Consider the following 18051-nt stretch of genomic DNA (forward strand, 5'->3'; position numbering starts at 1 on the left):
TGTTTTTTTTGGTTTGAGGGCCAAAATGGTAAAAGAAAATGAAAAAAAAAAAAAAAAAAAAAAAAAAACGTCAAATTTCTGTCCAGGAAATAATTAATTTTGAAATATGAAATTTCAAAAATATATATTCTCCTTAAAGCACAACAAGGATTAAAAGAGATTAAAACAGATAAAAATACATTTTTAAAAATAGTTCGTATCATATTTTGTAAGAGAAACCGATATTTTTGGATATTTTTAGGAATGGAGACAAGTAATAATAACTGTTAATTAAGATACAATAATAAACAATATAATTGAAAAATTAATCACTACAGGTGAGATCCAAAGTTTTCTCTGTATTTTGAAAATTGTTTTCAGGATTTAATTTTTTAGTGTTTTGATGTTTACAAAATTAGTAGCAATAATTATTCTGTCAGCTTTAATAAAACTTTCAATTAATTTATAAATAACTCCAGTCATCAGCTAATAGTTAATTAATATTATAGGAATAGTGTTGTTATTTTACTGGTTTTCTGTTCAAAATGTTCTGATATTTTCTAAATGTTCTGATATTTTCTGCCCTATTTCTGGAAATTTACAATAAAAATGTTTATTTTGAAAGTAAAGATGACACAAGTCGACTCTTTGCTTTACTGAAAATCTACAAATCCAGTTAAATCCTCCAAGTTCAGGAATGGAGTTAATTGTACAAATTAAACCCAAATGTGAAAGATTTACAGCAGATCACCTGAAAGTAAAATTTTGAATAAAGTGAGCATTAAAAATCTGCAGAATATTTCAATAACTTCAGGAAGATGAGAAAAGGAATGTCTTTAAAGTTTTTTTCTAAATAGTTTGTGAATCTTTAAAAGCAGATTTAAATTATTTGAAACCACTATGACAGTTCTAGTTTGGTCTGAAACGATTAATCGGATGAAATAAACTATTGAATTAATTAGTCTGTTTTGAAACGGGGATTATATGCAGAAAGGATTCAGTTCAGCTGTTATAAATGTGTTTTTACTCAAAGTTTCTGCTTTCAGAGTGAGCTGGATGGAGCTGACCTTTACAAAAAGCATCAGAAACAGGAAGCTTTGTCTCTTAATGTGAGAGCAGACTTCCTGTTTTGTCATTTTTCCTATATCAGACAGGAAGGAGTCGAGTCGTTTATGCACAAACAGCAGCAGATCACAGCTGAGTGAACTGAGGTTGGACCTCCGCCTCCTGCTGCTTCATGTGTGACATCACAGCCGGGTCCTTGGGGGCCTGCTCCCCCGCATGGACCTTCATGTGCGACTCCAGCGAGCGCTTCTCCTGGTAGCTCTTTCCGCAGGTGTGGCAGCTGAAGGGTTTCTCGCCGGTGTGCGTCAGCATGTGCCTCTTCAGGTCGATCTTCTGCACGAAGCCCTTCCTGCACACCTGGCAGACAAACGCCTTGTCCTTCTTGTGGAAGCGCTCGTGCGTCTCCAGCGAGATTTTCTGGCGGAAGGTTTTCCCGCAGAGGCTGCAGATAAACGGCTTCTCGCCCGTGTGGATCCTCATGTGGGAGTCCAGGTTGCCGATCTGCCTGAAGGTTTTGCCGCAGACCTTGCAGGGGAACGGCTTCTCCCCCGTGTGGATCCTCTTGTGCACGTCCAGATGTTGGCTCATGGTGAACTTCTTGTCGCAGGTTTCGCAGGTGTAAATCCGGGGCTTCCCGCCGGTGTGGCTCTTGATGTGCCGCTTGAGGACGGTGCTTTCGATGAAAGTCTTCCCACAAAACTCGCAGATGTATGGCCTCTCGCCGGCGTGCAGCTTCAGGTGTCTCTCCAGGGAGCTCTTCCTGGGGAAATCCTTGCAGCAGTCTTTACACCTGAAAGGTTTTTGCCCGGAGTGCGTCCTCATGTGAATCTCCATGTCCCTGAAGTTGTCTCCGCAGATGTCGCAGGCTTTGTTAATTTCTCTGTGACTCTGGATGTGGAGCTGCAGGCTCTCGGACGACTCGGCCCGCTCTCCACAGACGCCACACAGGAGGTCGGGGTGATTTAAATGTGTCTCTGTGTGTCGCAGTAAGTTCCCTTTATTGTGGAAAGCATTCCCGCAGACCTTGCAGGAGTGAGAAGGAGTCAGACTCGGCTTTCTGCGTTTGCTCTTGTCGTTCAGCTGGTTGTGGCTCTGGGCGTGTCTCCTGAGGTCAGAGGTCGTTAAGAAATCTGCTCCACAGACTTTGCAGGTGAACACCGTCTGTTCACCGTCGGTCTTCATGTCTTGCTCTGGTGAAACGCTGTGGACGAAGTCTTCAGAGAGCTTTTCTTCCACATGGGTTTGCAGGTGAGTCATCATGTTGCCCTTCTGGCTGAAGCCTTTGCCGCAGTGGCGGCAGCTGAACGGTTTCTCACCGGTGTGCAGCCGTGCGTGCGTCTCCTTAGCTCGGATCGAGGGGAACTTTTTGCCGCAGAAGTCGCAGGTCCTGCAGCTGTCGCGATGCATCTGAAGATGTCGTTTCAGGTCAGCGCTGGACTCCAAACGTTCCCCACACACACCGCACCGACTCTCCACTTCCTTGGCGTGTTTCTCCACGTGTTTGATCAAAAAGCCTTTCGTGTCGAAGGATTTCCCACAAACTTTGCAGCTGGGAGATGTTTCATCTGCTGCAACCGTATCATCCTCTTCCTCCTCAGCTGCCGCCTCATCGTCTGGAAAAGCCGCTTGCTGGTCGAGTCTGGAAGTGGAACCAGGTGGTCTTTGGAAAGGCTGACTCCTAACACCAACAGACAGACACAGTTCTGCAAAGACAATAAACAACAAATTCATTTGCTGCTGATAATACAAGCTGCAACTGGCAATAATAAAAACACAAAACCTTACCTAGCATGTCGGTTCAGTTTCTCTTGTAAATATCTTAGAACATTTGAAATAAGACAAAAGTAACTCACAGGTAACTTTTCAGAAAGACATACAAGCTTGTTTTAAAAATAATTCATTAAAATTGATTAAATAGTTTTAGTTCCACTGTCAGATTGTTTCACTTATAACTTGGGAAATATGAAATCATCATGTAACACACAAATGAAACACACTGATGTTTGTGATTATAAATGTGAGAAAAATGTGAAAACTTTAAAATATATTAATAATTGTGGTTTATTAGTGTCCGGTGACTGATTTTCCACTTTATTGCACAAAAAACTGAATTTTATGATCACATAAGCAGTAAAAAAAAACATGATTAAATGAACAAAAACGTATTAACTTAGGTTAAATACAAAACTAAAGCTAAAAACAATATTAAAAAAACTGGTTTGTTACAGATATCTAACCCTAAACAATATAATTAAATAGTTTTCGGTTTTTCTACGAATGCTACTGTCTTACATGTTTTTGAAATGACAATTATTATTATTATTATTGTTATTATTATTATTTGGTTGTTTATTACTCCTATATTGCCCCCATCCAGGGTTAAAACCTTAAATCGATCTATTAATATTTTGCATATCGCTGAAAGCTCCACTGATATAAGGTGGATCATGTTTTTATGAGTTTAATATGGTTTTTCTGGTTGTAATTTACTACAGGTGAGCTCACGGACCTTTTGACTGCTCTCCGCGGCCTCCTCTCCGCCTCTCTCCCGGCTCCAGAGTTCCTCTTTCGGCCGCTCTGCTCGCTTCGAACGCGGTGAGGATGGAGTCCACGGCCGCTGCGATCCGCTTCATCAGCAGCGCCCGCAGCTCCTCCAGCTCCGCCTGGCCGCGCTCCTCCAGCAGGCCGAGGACCCCCGAGGCTGCCGCCGCCAGCTGCTGCTCCACACAGGCCCTCAGGCTGCCGCTCTCTGGCCGCTTTTTGGACATTTTTAAGAGGTTTTTAAACACAACAAAGGGGCGAAGTGTAAACAGAACGAAGAACTTCCGGCGCGGGCGTGACGTCATCTCGAGGGCGCCAAGGAAACAGTTCAACTGACTAATGAGTTGGTTGTTTATCTGCCGAAATAGTACTTTATTATGTAAGTTTAGCGATGCATTGTAATGTTTTATCTTTTAATTTACTCGCTTGTCTAAATACGGTTTTAATTTTTGGTTGTTACTTGAATTCAAACACGAAGCTGAAGTTGGTTTTTCGGTTCGGGAAAGGCCTAAAGGGCGATTCCAACTAATTTTTCACTCCTTTCAGGATATTTAATCTACTCTAGTTAAAAAAAAACTACAAAACATTGACACTTCAACCCTGGAGTAGATTATTTTTCAACTAATAGCAGAATATTTAAAACCATGTTTGTGATTTGTGAAGCTTCCAATTTCATCACGTTTTTGCATCTGGATCACATTAGAACTGCTAATGTGATTCCAAAGCCACAACACCTAGACTCTTCAAACCTGGACTGGATTATTCTGCTCTACTAGCAGAATATATAAAACGATGTATGAAATTTGTGAAACTTCACTAAAGTTCAGATTACTATTCACACCCGCTCCATGCAGTATTTTTTCCCCCAAATTTAAATTCAATTCTAATTCAAAACCACTTTATTAATCCCAAAGGGAAACTAAATATTGATGTAACTCGTTAATTCTTCAAAAAGTTATTGTAGATGGTGATGGCTGTTGGAAGGGAAGATCTTCTGTAGTGGTCTGTGTTGCACTGAATCTGAAGACGCCTCTGACTGAAGACACTCTGCCTTCCCAAGACAGTCTCGTGACAGGGGGTTTGCTGAAGCAGATGTATGATGGGATCATCAACTCCAACTCCACTGCAAGAAGCAAACTGCAGAGGGTCTTGATATCCTTGTCTGCTTATTCAGGTGGGCCGACAGGAGTCTCTCCATGACCTTCATGTTGTGCAGTGTCAGGGCTACAGGTCTGTAGTCACTGATGACTGATGGGTAATATTCTGCTGGTAGAGCAAAATAATCCAGTCCAGGTTTGAAGTGTCCAAGTTTTGTAGTTTTTTAATTAGAGCAGATTAAATATCCTGAAGATGGTGAAAAATTAGGTGGAATTGCCCTTTAGACATTTCCCAAATCAGAAGCTGGAATCAGAAACCAATTTCAGATTCGTAGTTCAAAACCTGAACCAAACTTCCTTAGAAAAATGTTGATTTTTGTTTTTATTTAATCATGTGAACAGCGACATACAGTTAAAAACATCACCTTACTTTTCTTTATACTTAAGAATATCCTCTGGTAAATTCGGCATATTATTTAAAAAGGTTGTTTCTAATAAGCACTGGAAGAAGGCAGACAAACTCTATCACAGATTATCTGTCACAACATTGTGACAGTTTCAAAAAGTATCTAAAATAATATGTTTTTAATATATACTGACATTAAGAATGATATTACAGCTTTGTGGATCTTTCTGTGTTTTAGGTCTTAAAATGTCAGCTGGGAACAGAACCCTCCTTGGCGTAGCGATGTCTCAACAGCAGCAGCAGCAGCAGAAGAAGAAGAAGAAGACAGGCATTCCTGATGGGTGGCTGGACTACTGTCCCGTCGGATCGAGGATACCAGGAACCAGGTTCATTCCTTTCAAGGTTCCTTTAAAAGCCGCCCTGAACTGCCAACTTCCCACCTCCCAGTCCTTTGATCTGTGGGACCTGCTGGACTCGGTGCGACGGCAGAACCAGGAGCTCGGTCTGATCATCGACCTCACCTTTACGACCAGGTACTACTCAGTATCAGACACCCCACAGTGCTGCGCCTACATCAAGATCCCCACCGAGGGTCACCGCGTTCCAAACGACGGAGCCATCCTGAGCTTCAAGCGCGCGGTGAGGCACTTCCTGAGTCAGAACCAGGACAACAGCAGGCTAATCGGAGTCCACTGCACCCACGGGCTGAACCGCACCGGCTACCTGATCTGTAGGTACCTGATCGATGTGGACAGGTTGGATGCCGCCGCGGCTTTGCAGCTCTTCAACTCCAGCAGAGGTCACCACATCGAGAGGAAGAACTACATCCGAGACCTCCAGCACGCCGCCAAGAGGAGCAACAGAGGCATCGACGAGCCGGAGAGAAACCCGATCATGGGGCTCGCTGTGAGGAAAGAACCTGCGGCGCTGATAAAGCACCAGGAGAAGGTGGAGAGCAACACCGCAGCACATGTCAAAGCTTCTGGTGATGAGTCAGCAGAAAATCAGCAGCCTAAAGAGAAACAGCCGAGTCAGAAACAAACCAAACGCAGAGCCCGACGTCGCTACAAGACCAGGAACAAGAAGTCTGCTGATGGGTCAGCGCAGGGTCACGACCCCGCCTCCTGAACCGAGGCGCCACAGCCAAGGTCACGCTAATCAGCTTAGACTGAAACAAACTTTAGCTTCTTTTACAGTTTCTGAGCGATTGTTTCCTGCACCAGAAACACAAAAATGTATTTAAAAGCTAAAAAGCGATTCCAGCAGATAAAACCAAACATAACTTTCTGATTCTGGAGCGTTTAGATCGGATGATTACCGTATTTTCCAGACTGTAGAGCGCACCTCACTATAAGCCGCATCTACAAAGCTTTTCTAAAAACTGGAAAAGTTCAAATATAAGCCGCTGGCATCTCCGCCGCTGTCGGTTTTTCACAAGGAAGCAGCATAAATATGCGTTCTTAATAAATATGCTATTAAGAACGCAGCCCTGCGTCTCCAACACCGAGACGCGGTGGATCTGTTCACGCCGAGTTTATGTGCAGCGGCTCCATTTACTGCCAGATCGACGGCCTTCAACTTAAAACTGCATCATATGAACTTTGTGTGGTTTCCACGATGAGGGGTTTGAGTTTGAAAACATTTCCCCGTCGTGCTAGCATACATTTATTGACAGCTGCATTTATTTACTGCAGCATCTCCACCGCTCTGATTATAACTATTAATCATTTTCTCATTTTTATACAAAAAAATCTGTTTTAAAAGATAAAATAATTTTACTTACATTTTTAATTTTTCTGGATTGAATTTTTAATAAAGTTTGGCATATGAAAAAAACGTTTTGTTTTTTTTCTCATTTTAATAAAAGTTTTAACTGGATTTCTCAATTTGAGGAAAGTTTAAATTCAATAATCTTTGAGCCACTTCAACTGGTACAAAAGTTTTAATGTGGAACCGAATTTCTGCATCGAACAATTAATTCAAACTTTATTTCATCCGAGACATAACTGATAGAAAAACATAACTTGGTGTTTCAGTACATAACGAGACCTGTGGTTCTGAATGGAAACTCCTCTTAAATTAATTTCAGGACGGAGAAGTTCAGAAATGCACATTGTCGTCCTTCCATCTCATCTCTGTTTATCGTCTAAAATCAGAAACATTTTGATGTCTAAGTCCTGAAACTTTTAGGTTTTTCTTTTTCTGTTTATGGGAAAAGCTTTTCCATCAGTCACAGATGCTGCCAAAACTCCTGTTTGGAAGAGGATTACAGCCATTGATTAAAATATGACTTTTCTCACAAGATTAAACCCTGAATTTTGAAAAAAAAATCAGAATTTCTGTGGAATTTTTTTTCCAGAAAAAATAAAGTACTTTATAAAAGTAGAAAAGCCAAACAAACCAAAGAACGGAGTAGAAAATGCAGAAGTTAAAACCGAGCTGAGTCGGTGTGTGTGGAATAAAGTGGATTAACAGCTGGGATTAGAGGTTCAGAGTTTTCTCTTCCTTTTTTTCAGAACTTTCTGACTGTCTGGGTCTCGGCTGTCGCTCCGAGGCCGACCCCGGGGCCAACCCCGGGGCCTCTTCTTCAGGTCGGTCCGGTTCGGGTTCTCCTCTTTCTGGGCTTCCGGCTCTTTGACGTCAGAGAGCTGCTGGAGCCGCCTGGGTCTGCTCAGGGTTCTGCTTTGGTTCTTCAGAACCTTCTTCCTGCTGTGGGTTTGGAGATGAAGCTTGAGTGCGTGAGGGACCTCAAACTGCTCCCCGCACAGACCGCAGACCGGCGTGGGGTCCTGGAGGTGGCCTCTGATGTGCCTGAACAGAAACCTGCGGGCACTGAAGGCGCGACTGCACGCCTGGCAGCTGAACCCGTCGCCATGGCGACTCGGCTGTTCCCGAGGAGCTGATCCGGGGTCGGGCGAGCCTTTGCTGTAGTCGTCGCTGTCTTCGGTGTCTGACGACAACACAACCGGGACGTCCAGGTCTGGGTCAGCCACGGGGAGGACGCCGTCGCGTAGCCTGGCGGACGGCCGGGAGCTGTAGGTGAACTCGATGATCTCTGCCGCGTCCAGAGCGGGGAGAGTCTCCTCGGGTTTGACCTCAACATGGCGGGAAGGCTCAAGAAGCAGGTTCTGGTCCAGCTGGGTCAGGAGCAGGTTGTCTCTGGGATCCAGCAGCTGCTGTGAGAAGACAGCTGGAAAAAAATAAAAGTAAATATGAGACTCACTTTGAGTTCAGACAGAGCACTTCCATATAAACAAACTAAAGATTACAGCAGTAATCGATTATTGATTATTCTGATGATCAATCGGATAAAAGGTTGACGCATTCTGCAGATTTTTCACTTAAGCCTAGTTTGTAAAATATTAAAAAAGAAACATTTTAATCATTGATTTAAATAAGAAAATAAACAATTTGTTGCTTAAAATGCAATAACATTTTATCCTGTTACTGAAATCTTGATCATTTGTAGCAAAGAATCTGCAGATAAAAAATTATTCTAACAACGTGTGAAAAGCTCAAAGCTTCATGTTCGACTTAATACAATGTTGGGATGATCTGTTGATTAGTCTTTGGATTAAGAAATCAATAATTGGATTTTAAAAGGTGTTTTCTTAAAGTATGTTGGGTTTTTATTTTTAGCAAATTAGCTTTTTTAAAAGTCTCTATGCGACAGTTAATCTATTACAAGATTAGTTGGGAATTATTTCAATAACTGATTAATCACGATTAATTGTTTCAACTTTATAAAAATCATCTGGATTTATCGGATGTGTGTGTGTTAGTCTGTGTGTGAGCGTTCAGCTGAATGGGCTTGGGTTTAGCATTTGACAGAAGTTGAAAGGAATTTTGATTTTCAGATTTCTGATGCACTTCACAGTACTTCTGTTGTAACTTTCCTGGTGCAGATGCTCTACAGAGAGAGGTGGATAGAGAAACCAAAAACTGTTCTCAAGTAAAAATACAAATAAGTAGTAATGAAAAAAAATTAGAGTTGCCAACATCTTTCTGTCTGTCTGTCTTTCTAAAGAGGAGCAGGAAAAGCAAATGAGGTGGATCAGCAATGTTTCCCAATAGCTGTTGGTGTCATCCAGGACATGTTACTGTGGAATATCATTTTCGTTGCCCAGAAATTAAGGTTCAGCCAGAGGCTTTTTAGATTTGTTGCAGGACTGACTGCTACTGCCCACAGTATATGTGTGAAGATGCTAGGATGACATGAGATTCGACAACATCTAATTTCCCTTTGGGATAAATAAAGAACAATTTAAATAAATTGAATTACAAGTTCCTAAAAACTTTCATTCATTTTTAAAAAGTATAAATTCAAACACCCGCCTCAATTTAGTGTCTTTCAAAGGTACTGAGGAGTAACAACAGCCATTTAACTGGATAACTTGAGCCCCCCCTGCTGGTGGAAGTCGGCATCGCAGAAAGTTTCATGTCCCAGGATCCCCTGAGGACTGACAGGTGGAGGCTCACCTGCGGACGGTGCCTCCATCACGGACTTGTCCAGGGCGCAGAGCAGCGCGTGTTGGCGGGAAATAACCTGCTGGCGGAGAACGGCTTCCTCTTCGTACTTCACGATGGTTTCCTCAAAAGCCGCCAAAATCTCCTCGACCGCCGCGTTCAGGCGCTGAGTGACGAACAAACGCAGCTTCTGTGACCGAGACATGTCGCCTTCCGGGGGGAGAGGTTGGAATACGAGGACTATTGTGGACTAAATCCGCTCCAAATGACCGGCTGCTGCTAACGAGCGCTACGGAAGTAAACAACAGAAGGACTTCCGGAATTCTTCTTCTTCGCTTCTGCGGCTGCTTGGAATTATTTTAATCACTTTACTGCCCTCTTTTGGTTTTACGTGTTAACTAAAACCATTTGAGTTGAAATAAACATAAAAGTGGAGTTTTTCGCTACTATTTTAATATTTTTCTACATTAATCTGTTTTTGATTACAGATCAGTATAATGCGCATTATTTTTACCGCATTGTGAAACACTGAAAGAAGCCCCGACTTTGTTTATTTTCTGGATCAAATGTATGCTCTGACTTACCTGGTTTGGTGTTTTCGTGATTTAAAATTAATTTTAACAGGTGCCAAATAAATTAAACCAATCAGGATTAAAAACTGAAATTAATTATAATGCATTTTCCTTAATTAGTAGCATGTTAATTCAAACTTTAACCACAAATATCCACCCACCCATTAAATCTTAAACACTAAAAACATGATTTTATATAGACTATAAATAAGAATACATATGTGGAAAATAAAAATCTGTACAAATTGAAAATAGAAAATATTATAAAATGTTTCAGTGTTTGAATTCAGTGGTTTAGTCCTGTTTTTGTTTTTTTTTGCCAGTCTTTAAAGTACAGAAATGAAGTTCATATTTATACAATGATCAGTTTTAAAGACTAAATGTACAAACACAAGAGACTGCTTGTTTTTTCCCCAGCCTGACTGTTGTTCCTTGTTTTTGTAAAACCTTTCCAGAGTGTTTAGGAACCCTGTTTTTATGAAGTGCTCCATGGTGCATGAACAGATCACACAAACACAGATCAGCTGCGCTCAGTTTAATGAAGCCAGAATGTGGAAACTAAGGTGCAAATTACAAGTAAATGGAAAAACTTTAAACAGGAACGAAGGTGAAGAGTTTGAAGCAGGACAGATGTTCTCATTTATAAGGATTACTCAGTTTCACCATCTTCTTCTTCATTCTTTTCATCATTTTCTGCCTCATTCTTCACTTCATCTTCTTCATTCTTCACTTCATCTTCTTCATTCTTCACTTCATCTTCTTCTTTCTTCACTTCATCTTCTTCTTTCTTCACTTCATCTTCTTCTTTCTTCACTTCATCTTCTTTCTCCACTTCTTCTTCTTCTTTCTTCACTTCATCTTCTTCTTCATTCTTCACTTCATTTTCATCACAGGCCTCTTCCTCCTGGAGGAAAGAGTGAAACAGATTATAAAACAGATGTGACCGATAAGAATGATAACCAAAGGATCCCCCGTCTCTCCTCGCCTGTGGTGCTGCCGCTCTCCTCTCCCTCTCCCTCTTCCTCATCTCTATTTCCACCATGCTGTAGAAGTCGCTCTCGACCTTGGCGAGGATCTGCTCGGGGTCGTCGTCTCCGTCCTCCCGCCACGCCTCGTCCTCTCTGCTCTGTTCGGAGCGACTTCTCTCCTTCAGACGGATCTCCCTCTGACGGGCCTCCAGGATCTTCTCTCGCTTCGTCTCCCTCTCAAACATCTGCAGAATAACGCAGAAACATTTTTTCAGAGGATGCTGGAGGGTAAAGGTTATTCCAGTGTGAAACAAAATCTTAAAAAGTTTCTTTAAAAAAGCAGGAGTTGTTTTAGTTTATATTTTTGCAAGGCAGTACATTTAGAAGTGAAATCTCTGATCAGGAAATGTTTTGTGCTTCTTACAGCAGCCATTAGACTCTTCTCGTTCTTCTGCAGGGTGGACAGTGCAGAGGAGATATGCAGCAGCGTGGCTTCGCCGCTGTGGGAGCCGCATGCCAACACCTGGCCGTTGTCCTGGATACGGAGGCTGTACAGCGCTTTGTCACTCACCTGGGGACAGAGCAAACGTCACGGTGATTCTGACTCGGCAGAGGAGACGCTGCTGGGAGCTCAGGTGGGGTCGGAGCACCTTGACGCTCAGCGTGGGCTCACTCTGTTTGAACAGGAGGTCCCAGATGTCCAGCACCCCCTCCATCTTCACCGTCAAGAAGACAGAAGGTCTCACTGGACTCCAGCAGGCGTCCATCAGGTAGGACATCTGGTACCTGCAGCGCAAAAACACAGAGCAATAAAACTGACATATGGTATTTAGTTGAGATGCACCGAACCGATATTAATATCTGTATCGGTCACGATATTGGAAATAAATCTGGATCAGTGACAATGTGGCCGATGTATTATGTCTGAGTGACGTCGTGTTTATTTATTTTACATTTATATTTCCTAATTGTACTTTCTGAGCCATTTGACAGAAGATTTGTTGCAGTTTATTCTTTCAGTCAACCTGTTTTTTTTTCAGTTTCTTTATTATTCATTTTACATTTGCTGTTATTCTCCTAACTGCACCGACTGAGCAAATTAAAGAATCGTTTTTACAGGTTTGACCAAGCTTGGCGCAGAGTTATGAAATACATTTTAATAAAAAAATCAAAATCAAAAAGATTCCTACTTGGTCCACATGATGGAGGACTCCTTGATGTCCTCTGACCAGATGCGGGCCGTCCAGTCCCCAACAGTCAGGAAGTTTTTGGGGAAGAAGGGGTTCCTCTGAATGGCGTAGATGGGTCCGTGGTGGCCCTCGTAGGTGCAGACGATCTTCTCGGCCGGAGTCTTCGCCTTCTTGTTGCAGGACACCACCATGCCTTGCTCTGTGCCCACCATGAACTTCGTTGGCTGAGGGAAACATGATCAGGGTGTCGACATTTAGCTTCCAGCAGACTTACATTTAAAAAGCATTAAAAGTAAGTAAGTCTTGTTTTTGTAACTTAAGCGCTAAACATCAATCGACTGCTTGTGCAGAGGTGGATGTGTTATTATTATTATTATTATTATTATTATTATTATTACTAGATATGAAGGGGGGAAATAAAAGGGAGGTAGTCAAATCCAGGTTATTTGAAAAGCACATTTCAGAAACAAGGCAGTTTAATGTGCTTTATATGATAAAAACACAAAAAAAATGTAAGTTGTTGACAAATAATAATGTCCTAAAATTATAAGAGACACAATTATTAATGAAAGTAAGTCCAGGCCTGAAGCTGAAGACGATTCTTCCTGGTTAGATCATATTAACAGCATTTCTACACAGATTTGGAGGAATCTGGGAGAGGCGGCCATGTTTAATTAGCTTAGCTTAAAAACAACCTGTGATAATTGGTGATTATTTGCTGAGATGCATTATTGGTTAAACTGATCTCAGACACAAAGATTAAACTGATAGCATCAGATTGTAGCCATGGTAACAACAACTAAACTATGAGGACTATTAGTAGGAACATGGCAGTTCCTGTTAATGATGAATTTAAACAATTTAAAATCTTTTAATTCATCAATGCTGAAATCATTAAATCTAATTTAGTACTATCCTCATTCTGAATGAATAAATGTAAAAACTGCAGTTTCAGTTTGTGAACAGCAGAAAAACAGCAGCAAAGAGTCACCATGGTGGGCTCAAACTCCAGAGAGATGGCACCTAGAGCCTGGTCCAGGTTCCCCTCCCGGCTCGGGTCCAGAACCAGACGCTCTGTTGGCTCGCTCAGCTTACGGACGTCCCACCACAGAATCTGACAAGACAAGATAAACCGTCAGCTCTAAGGCTCATTACTTTAACTAGGACATCTCCATTAATCCATCAAATGTCCGTCCCTCATTCACTGTCCGGTCCGGTCCAGTCCGGTCCGGTCCGGTCCGTCACTGATCTAAAGCGATAGCTAACGATCATTTTAGTAATCAGTTATTCTGAGTCAGGTAAAAACAACTGGTACATTCTGCTGGGTTTTTTTTATTTAATCCTTTTTTATACAAGCAAAAACGTTAAAAGATGCAAATAAATAAAAACTTAAATTATTTTTCTTAGATAAAAAATGTTTTTATTTTTTATCTGAAATGCAACAACGTAGCATTTCTTTAGCAAACGTTTGAAAATAAGTAGCAGAGGATGAATCTGCAGTTAAAAAACATTTATGACATCAACATGTGAAAAGCTCAGCCTGACTTATCAATACGGTGTAGAACTTACGTTTGGATTATTAGCTAATTAATAATTCGATGGTAAAAGGAGCTTAATGGATTTTTTTCTACAGAATTTAAATCAGATGAAGTTAAATCTATGCCACTTGATGAGTTTTGGATTAAACATATTAAAAGACAAAATTGTTTTTGTCTTAAATGCAAAACTTATATATTTTTTGTACAGTTTTGGCTTAATGTCTTAATATCTGGGCTGTTCTTTCAGTAAATGACATTTTCTTCAGTGCACAACGCAGTTAACGGTTAGTAAATTAATTAACAATCATTTCAATGCTTGATCAATTGATTCAGTCCCATATTAATCCACCTGTATGTCATGATTTAATCTGTGTGGGATTGCTCCACCTGTCCGTCGGTGGAGGCGGAGAAGGCGTCCGTTCCCGTCTTGGACTGCAGCCAGATGATCTTGTAAACCGGGTCTCTGTGGGCGTGCTCCAAAGACGAATACTCCACAGGCTGGCTGCCCCTCCGGGTGTCCCACAAGACTAAAACAAACGCACCCACAGATAAATCCCCACCCTGGGAATGACTTGAGTCCTGAATGTGAACACACCAATCTGGCCGCCGTAGCTGCCCCCCAGCAGAGTGTGGGGGTCCTTTGGGTTGTAGTCCAGACAAACCAGTGGAGATTCTGGTTTCAGAGCCATTTCAGGGTAGTTTGGTTTCTCTGGAAGACAAAATGTCCAACAAATCTGGTTCAGGTGGAAATACGTTTCTATCTTAGAACTACAAATATCAAAGTTGTTTTCTTCTTTTTTTTCTGACAGACTAAGAGGAGCTTGAAGCTGTGAAGTGAAAGTAAAATAACACAAAGTTTTATTTTTTTAAATAAAATTGTTTGGTGTATGGTATGAATTTTATATTATTCCTGACACATTTGTTTTGCACAAAAGTTTTCACTCATATTTATACAGCCTTCCCTTTTATTGATCTGGTTCTTATTCTATTTTATATTATTTTTTCTGTAGTTTATCCAGCTGGTTTCTGTTTGTGACCTAGTATGCATCTCTGATGTTGTGTTTAATGACACTAAAGATAATCTGAATTTTCAGTTCCTCTCAGTCATGTCTCCACCAGATTTACACGCCTGGATTCGTAATTTCTCCACATTTAATATCCCGCCCTGTCAGACTAGATGGAAACATCTGCAGCTGAAACCAGAAGTTTACATACACTAGATTAATTTTTTCCCCACTGTCTGAAGTTAAATCAGACCAAACTTCTTTTTAGGGCTGCAACTAACAGTTATTTTACGAACCAATTATTCCATCTTTTCCCTGCCCCAGCTGAAGAAGAGCATCCCCACAGCATGATGCTGCCGCTACCACTGGAAGTTTTTGGTTGCACTGTGTCAAGAAAACCTGCATGAATACGTCACCAGGCCTCTGTGACTGAAATCTGACCCACCGAGGTCCCAGATGTAGGAGTCGAAGCTCATGTTTGGGGGGCTTTTTTGGAAGTCCAGGCTGCAGTACGCCGCCGCCAACTTCCTGCCACCGTCGGGATGCCACGACAGGCCGGTGATGGTTCGCTTCACCTGGTTAGGATCTCTGAGGGAGACGTGAAGCACAAAGTCTCAGTGGTGAATCCGTCTGACGTAGGACTGAAACGATTAATCAGATTAATGGTGATGAATCGATTATTGAAATAATCAACTAATTTAATAATAGATTAATACCTGCCGTACACAGACTCTAAAAAGGATCATTTTCTGAAAGAACAACACACTGAAGCCAAAACTGTACAAAAAATATACAAATTTTGCATTAAGATAAAAAAAATCCCTTCTTCCTTCTAAGAATTCCTCAAGTGGCAATTTTATCTTCACCAGGTTCAAATTCTGCCAATAAATATCTCATTAAACACCTTTTGATATCCAATTAATAATCAGTTAATCCAAAAATAATCACCAGATCATCCCCGCACTGTATTGGCGTTAAGTCAAGCAGAAAGGTTTAAGTTTTAACATGTTAGAAATATTTTTCAGCTGCAGAAAAATCTTAATTAATACACCAACATTTAATTTCCCTTTAGGAACAGTACAGTGTTTTCAATTGAATTGAATCCTTTGGTACAAGCGTTCACTAGAGGAATGCTGCTTTTGCATTTTATGCAAGAAAATGTTTATTTTCTTATTAAAAATTGAATTGAATATCGTATTTATTTGCATCATCTAATGTATTTTTAATACTGTTTAAAAAGGCTGAAGTGGTTACATGAAAAATCTGCATAATGTTGAAATGTTTTATCCGTTTAATCGTCAGAGTAATCGATAGATTGATCAATAACTAAGATAATGGCTGGTTTGAGCCCTGCGCTGATGCTTGGTCAGATTTACCTGAAGACGCTCATGGTCTTCGCAGTCGGGAACTCCGGCACTTTCTCAATCTCGTCCTCCTTGAAGTGCTCCTGGTAGATGTCTATGGTGTTGTTCTGCCTGATGCAGTGGTCCATCACCTGGTTGTCATGGCGATAGCAGAGGGACAGCAGTTAGATAAATCGATAAAACAACATTTTCAGTCTTCACCTGAATGGGAAGTTTTAAAATCAAATAAACGAAAGCAGCGGTGACTTCCAGTTGCTGATTGGACCGAAGTTGATCTTACGTAGCCCAGGTGCACGAGGCTGTTGACGTAGTTTTCCTCTTTTTCAATCTTCTTCTTGAAGCGGACGGTTTGTTCCAGGTCCTTCGGGTTGATGTCTTTTGGCCACGCGCCCTCCATGTGGTTTATGCCACAATTGCTGGACTCAAAGCGCTCAGTGTTTACCTGAAAACGACAAGCATCTTACCCAGATTAACACGGCTTAATCCTTAGTTGCTTAAAACTTAAAAACGTCAGGTAGCTTCAGTGTTTCCTCCAAACACTTTACATACTTTCACAGCTAGGAATAATTTTATTAAGTCCACCAAAATATGCTAAAATTAGACTCTTATCCATTTACAGAAGGCAAAAACAACATTTTTCTCAGGGATGTTGCATCATGTTACAGTAATGTGAAAAACCTTTAAACTTGGCTCGTTTAAAGTTCATAAATAAACACGTCAAAATAAGGTACAATGTTACAGGTTGGTCTATAAAACCAAGATTTTTTATCTAAAAGTATAAAAAAAGAATATTACTTCACTGTAAACCTACAATACATATTTATATATGTTTAAAATGTTCCCATCTTTAATAGGCTTTCAAGTAGGTTAAATAAGTAGTTTCTATTACTAATCAGATGAAAATATGGTATAGAAAGCATGTTTATACACTACATTAAATTATTTTTTTAGGTGTTTATTTTTTTTTTATCTTAAATAATAACAACCCCACATGGTTAAGTAATAATATCAAATGAAACGGTCAGAAATTGTTGCCAAAAACAGTCATTTAAAAATGAATTTAAAAGGTAAACCAACCGGGTGCTCGGACATGTCCATGCAGGCCTGCGAGGCCTGATCTCTGGGGGTCTTTACGACAAAGTTGCTCATCAGCCTCGGATTCGGCTGGATGTCCACCATCACCGCCTCAGCCCGGTCGGAGAACAGACCCTGGCGGCCAAACTCCCGGCGGAACTTCGAGTAAACGTAGGTGATCTCCATGGCTGGCGGGATTCGCCGTGCAGCCGCCGGGGACAGGCGCCGAGAAGCAGAACGACGGATTCAGAGCAAACCGGGCTAAAACTTTGTCCAAACAACCGAAGACGAGCTCCAACTGAAAGGAAAAAAATGGACAATGGCGGCGGAGCGGCTTGTCGTATCCTAGCAACGCCGCCATGGCAACAACTTCTTTTTTTAACGGCTATAGTTTCCAGAAATAAATAATATAGTTAATTTCACCACTTTTTATTCACCACAATGGAGACCGGTTATATCCTATTAAATTTAAAATATGGTATTCGGTAATTATAATGTTAAAAAGTTGATATTAAGCTTTTAATTTATTTTAAAAGTCCAATTCATAACTCTGTGTCTCGTTATTATTTGTTTGAATCTCTAATATGATATAGACAGTTTAATTTTCCAATGTCTTAAGTAGCAGGAAAGGACTCAAAAAAACAAACAAACAAAAAAACACGGTAATGTTAGCAAATCCAAACAAAATTACCTACATTTAAACGGACTAATTTTACATCTTAAAAAAGCACAACCTTAGTTAGTTTGAGTTTCAATACAAAGAAAAATGTTCTGCTCTGATGTATT

The 18051-nt window shown here is 40.9% G+C and overlaps 4 protein-coding genes across 5 annotated transcripts; 1 reads left to right on the plus strand and 3 right to left on the minus strand.

The window, feature by feature from the left end:
* Positions 1 to 635: 635 nt before the first annotated feature.
* LOC106951842 (gastrula zinc finger protein XlCGF57.1-like) lies at positions 636 to 3924 on the minus strand. The gene is made up of 2 exons (XM_015039570.1): positions 3554 to 3924; positions 636 to 2747 (listed from the first exon to the last, which is right to left on the minus strand). Exons 1-2 carry the CDS (start codon positions 3888 to 3890, stop codon positions 1171 to 1173), a joined length of 1914 nt encoding a protein of 637 aa, XP_014895056.1. The 5' UTR covers positions 3891 to 3924; the 3' UTR covers positions 636 to 1170.
* LOC106951849 (RNA/RNP complex-1-interacting phosphatase-like) lies at positions 3877 to 6375 on the plus strand. Of its 2 annotated transcripts, none has more exons than XM_015039577.1 (2): positions 3877 to 3952; positions 5327 to 6375. In XM_015039577.1, the coding sequence occupies exons 1-2, from the start codon at positions 3925 to 3927 to the stop codon at positions 6214 to 6216; spliced, it is 918 nt and encodes a 305-aa protein (XP_014895063.1). In that variant the 5' UTR covers positions 3877 to 3924; the 3' UTR covers positions 6217 to 6375. The 2 variants fall into 2 exon arrangements, with proteins under 2 accessions (XP_014895063.1, XP_014895062.1); XM_015039576.1 differs by having other exon boundaries at positions 3879 to 3964.
* Positions 6376 to 7011: 636 nt separating this feature from the next.
* LOC106951850 (uncharacterized) lies at positions 7012 to 10001 on the minus strand. Its single transcript, XM_015039578.1, has 2 exons — positions 9568 to 10001; positions 7012 to 8278 (listed from the first exon to the last, which is right to left on the minus strand). Exons 1-2 carry the CDS (start codon positions 9758 to 9760, stop codon positions 7578 to 7580), a joined length of 894 nt encoding a protein of 297 aa, XP_014895064.1. The 5' UTR covers positions 9761 to 10001; the 3' UTR covers positions 7012 to 7577.
* A 650-nt stretch (positions 10002 to 10651) lies between these two features.
* dnai2b (dynein, axonemal, intermediate chain 2b) lies at positions 10652 to 17620 on the minus strand. Its single transcript, XM_015039568.1, has 12 exons — positions 17269 to 17620; positions 16472 to 16633; positions 16204 to 16322; positions 15273 to 15415; positions 14419 to 14532; positions 14211 to 14350; positions 13277 to 13399; positions 12286 to 12509; positions 11746 to 11881; positions 11520 to 11666; positions 11113 to 11340; positions 10652 to 11031 (listed from the first exon to the last, which is right to left on the minus strand). The coding sequence occupies exons 1-12, from the start codon at positions 17449 to 17451 to the stop codon at positions 10777 to 10779; spliced, it is 1974 nt and encodes a 657-aa protein (XP_014895054.1). The 5' UTR covers positions 17452 to 17620; the 3' UTR covers positions 10652 to 10776.
* Positions 17621 to 18051: the final 431 nt, after the last annotated feature.

This window comes from Poecilia latipinna, unplaced genomic scaffold (assembly GCF_001443285.1).
Source record: "Poecilia latipinna isolate Pla-1442-1.1 unplaced genomic scaffold, P_latipinna-1.0 Scaffold476, whole genome shotgun sequence".
Classification (NCBI taxonomy): Eukaryota; Metazoa; Chordata; class Actinopteri; order Cyprinodontiformes; family Poeciliidae; genus Poecilia; species Poecilia latipinna.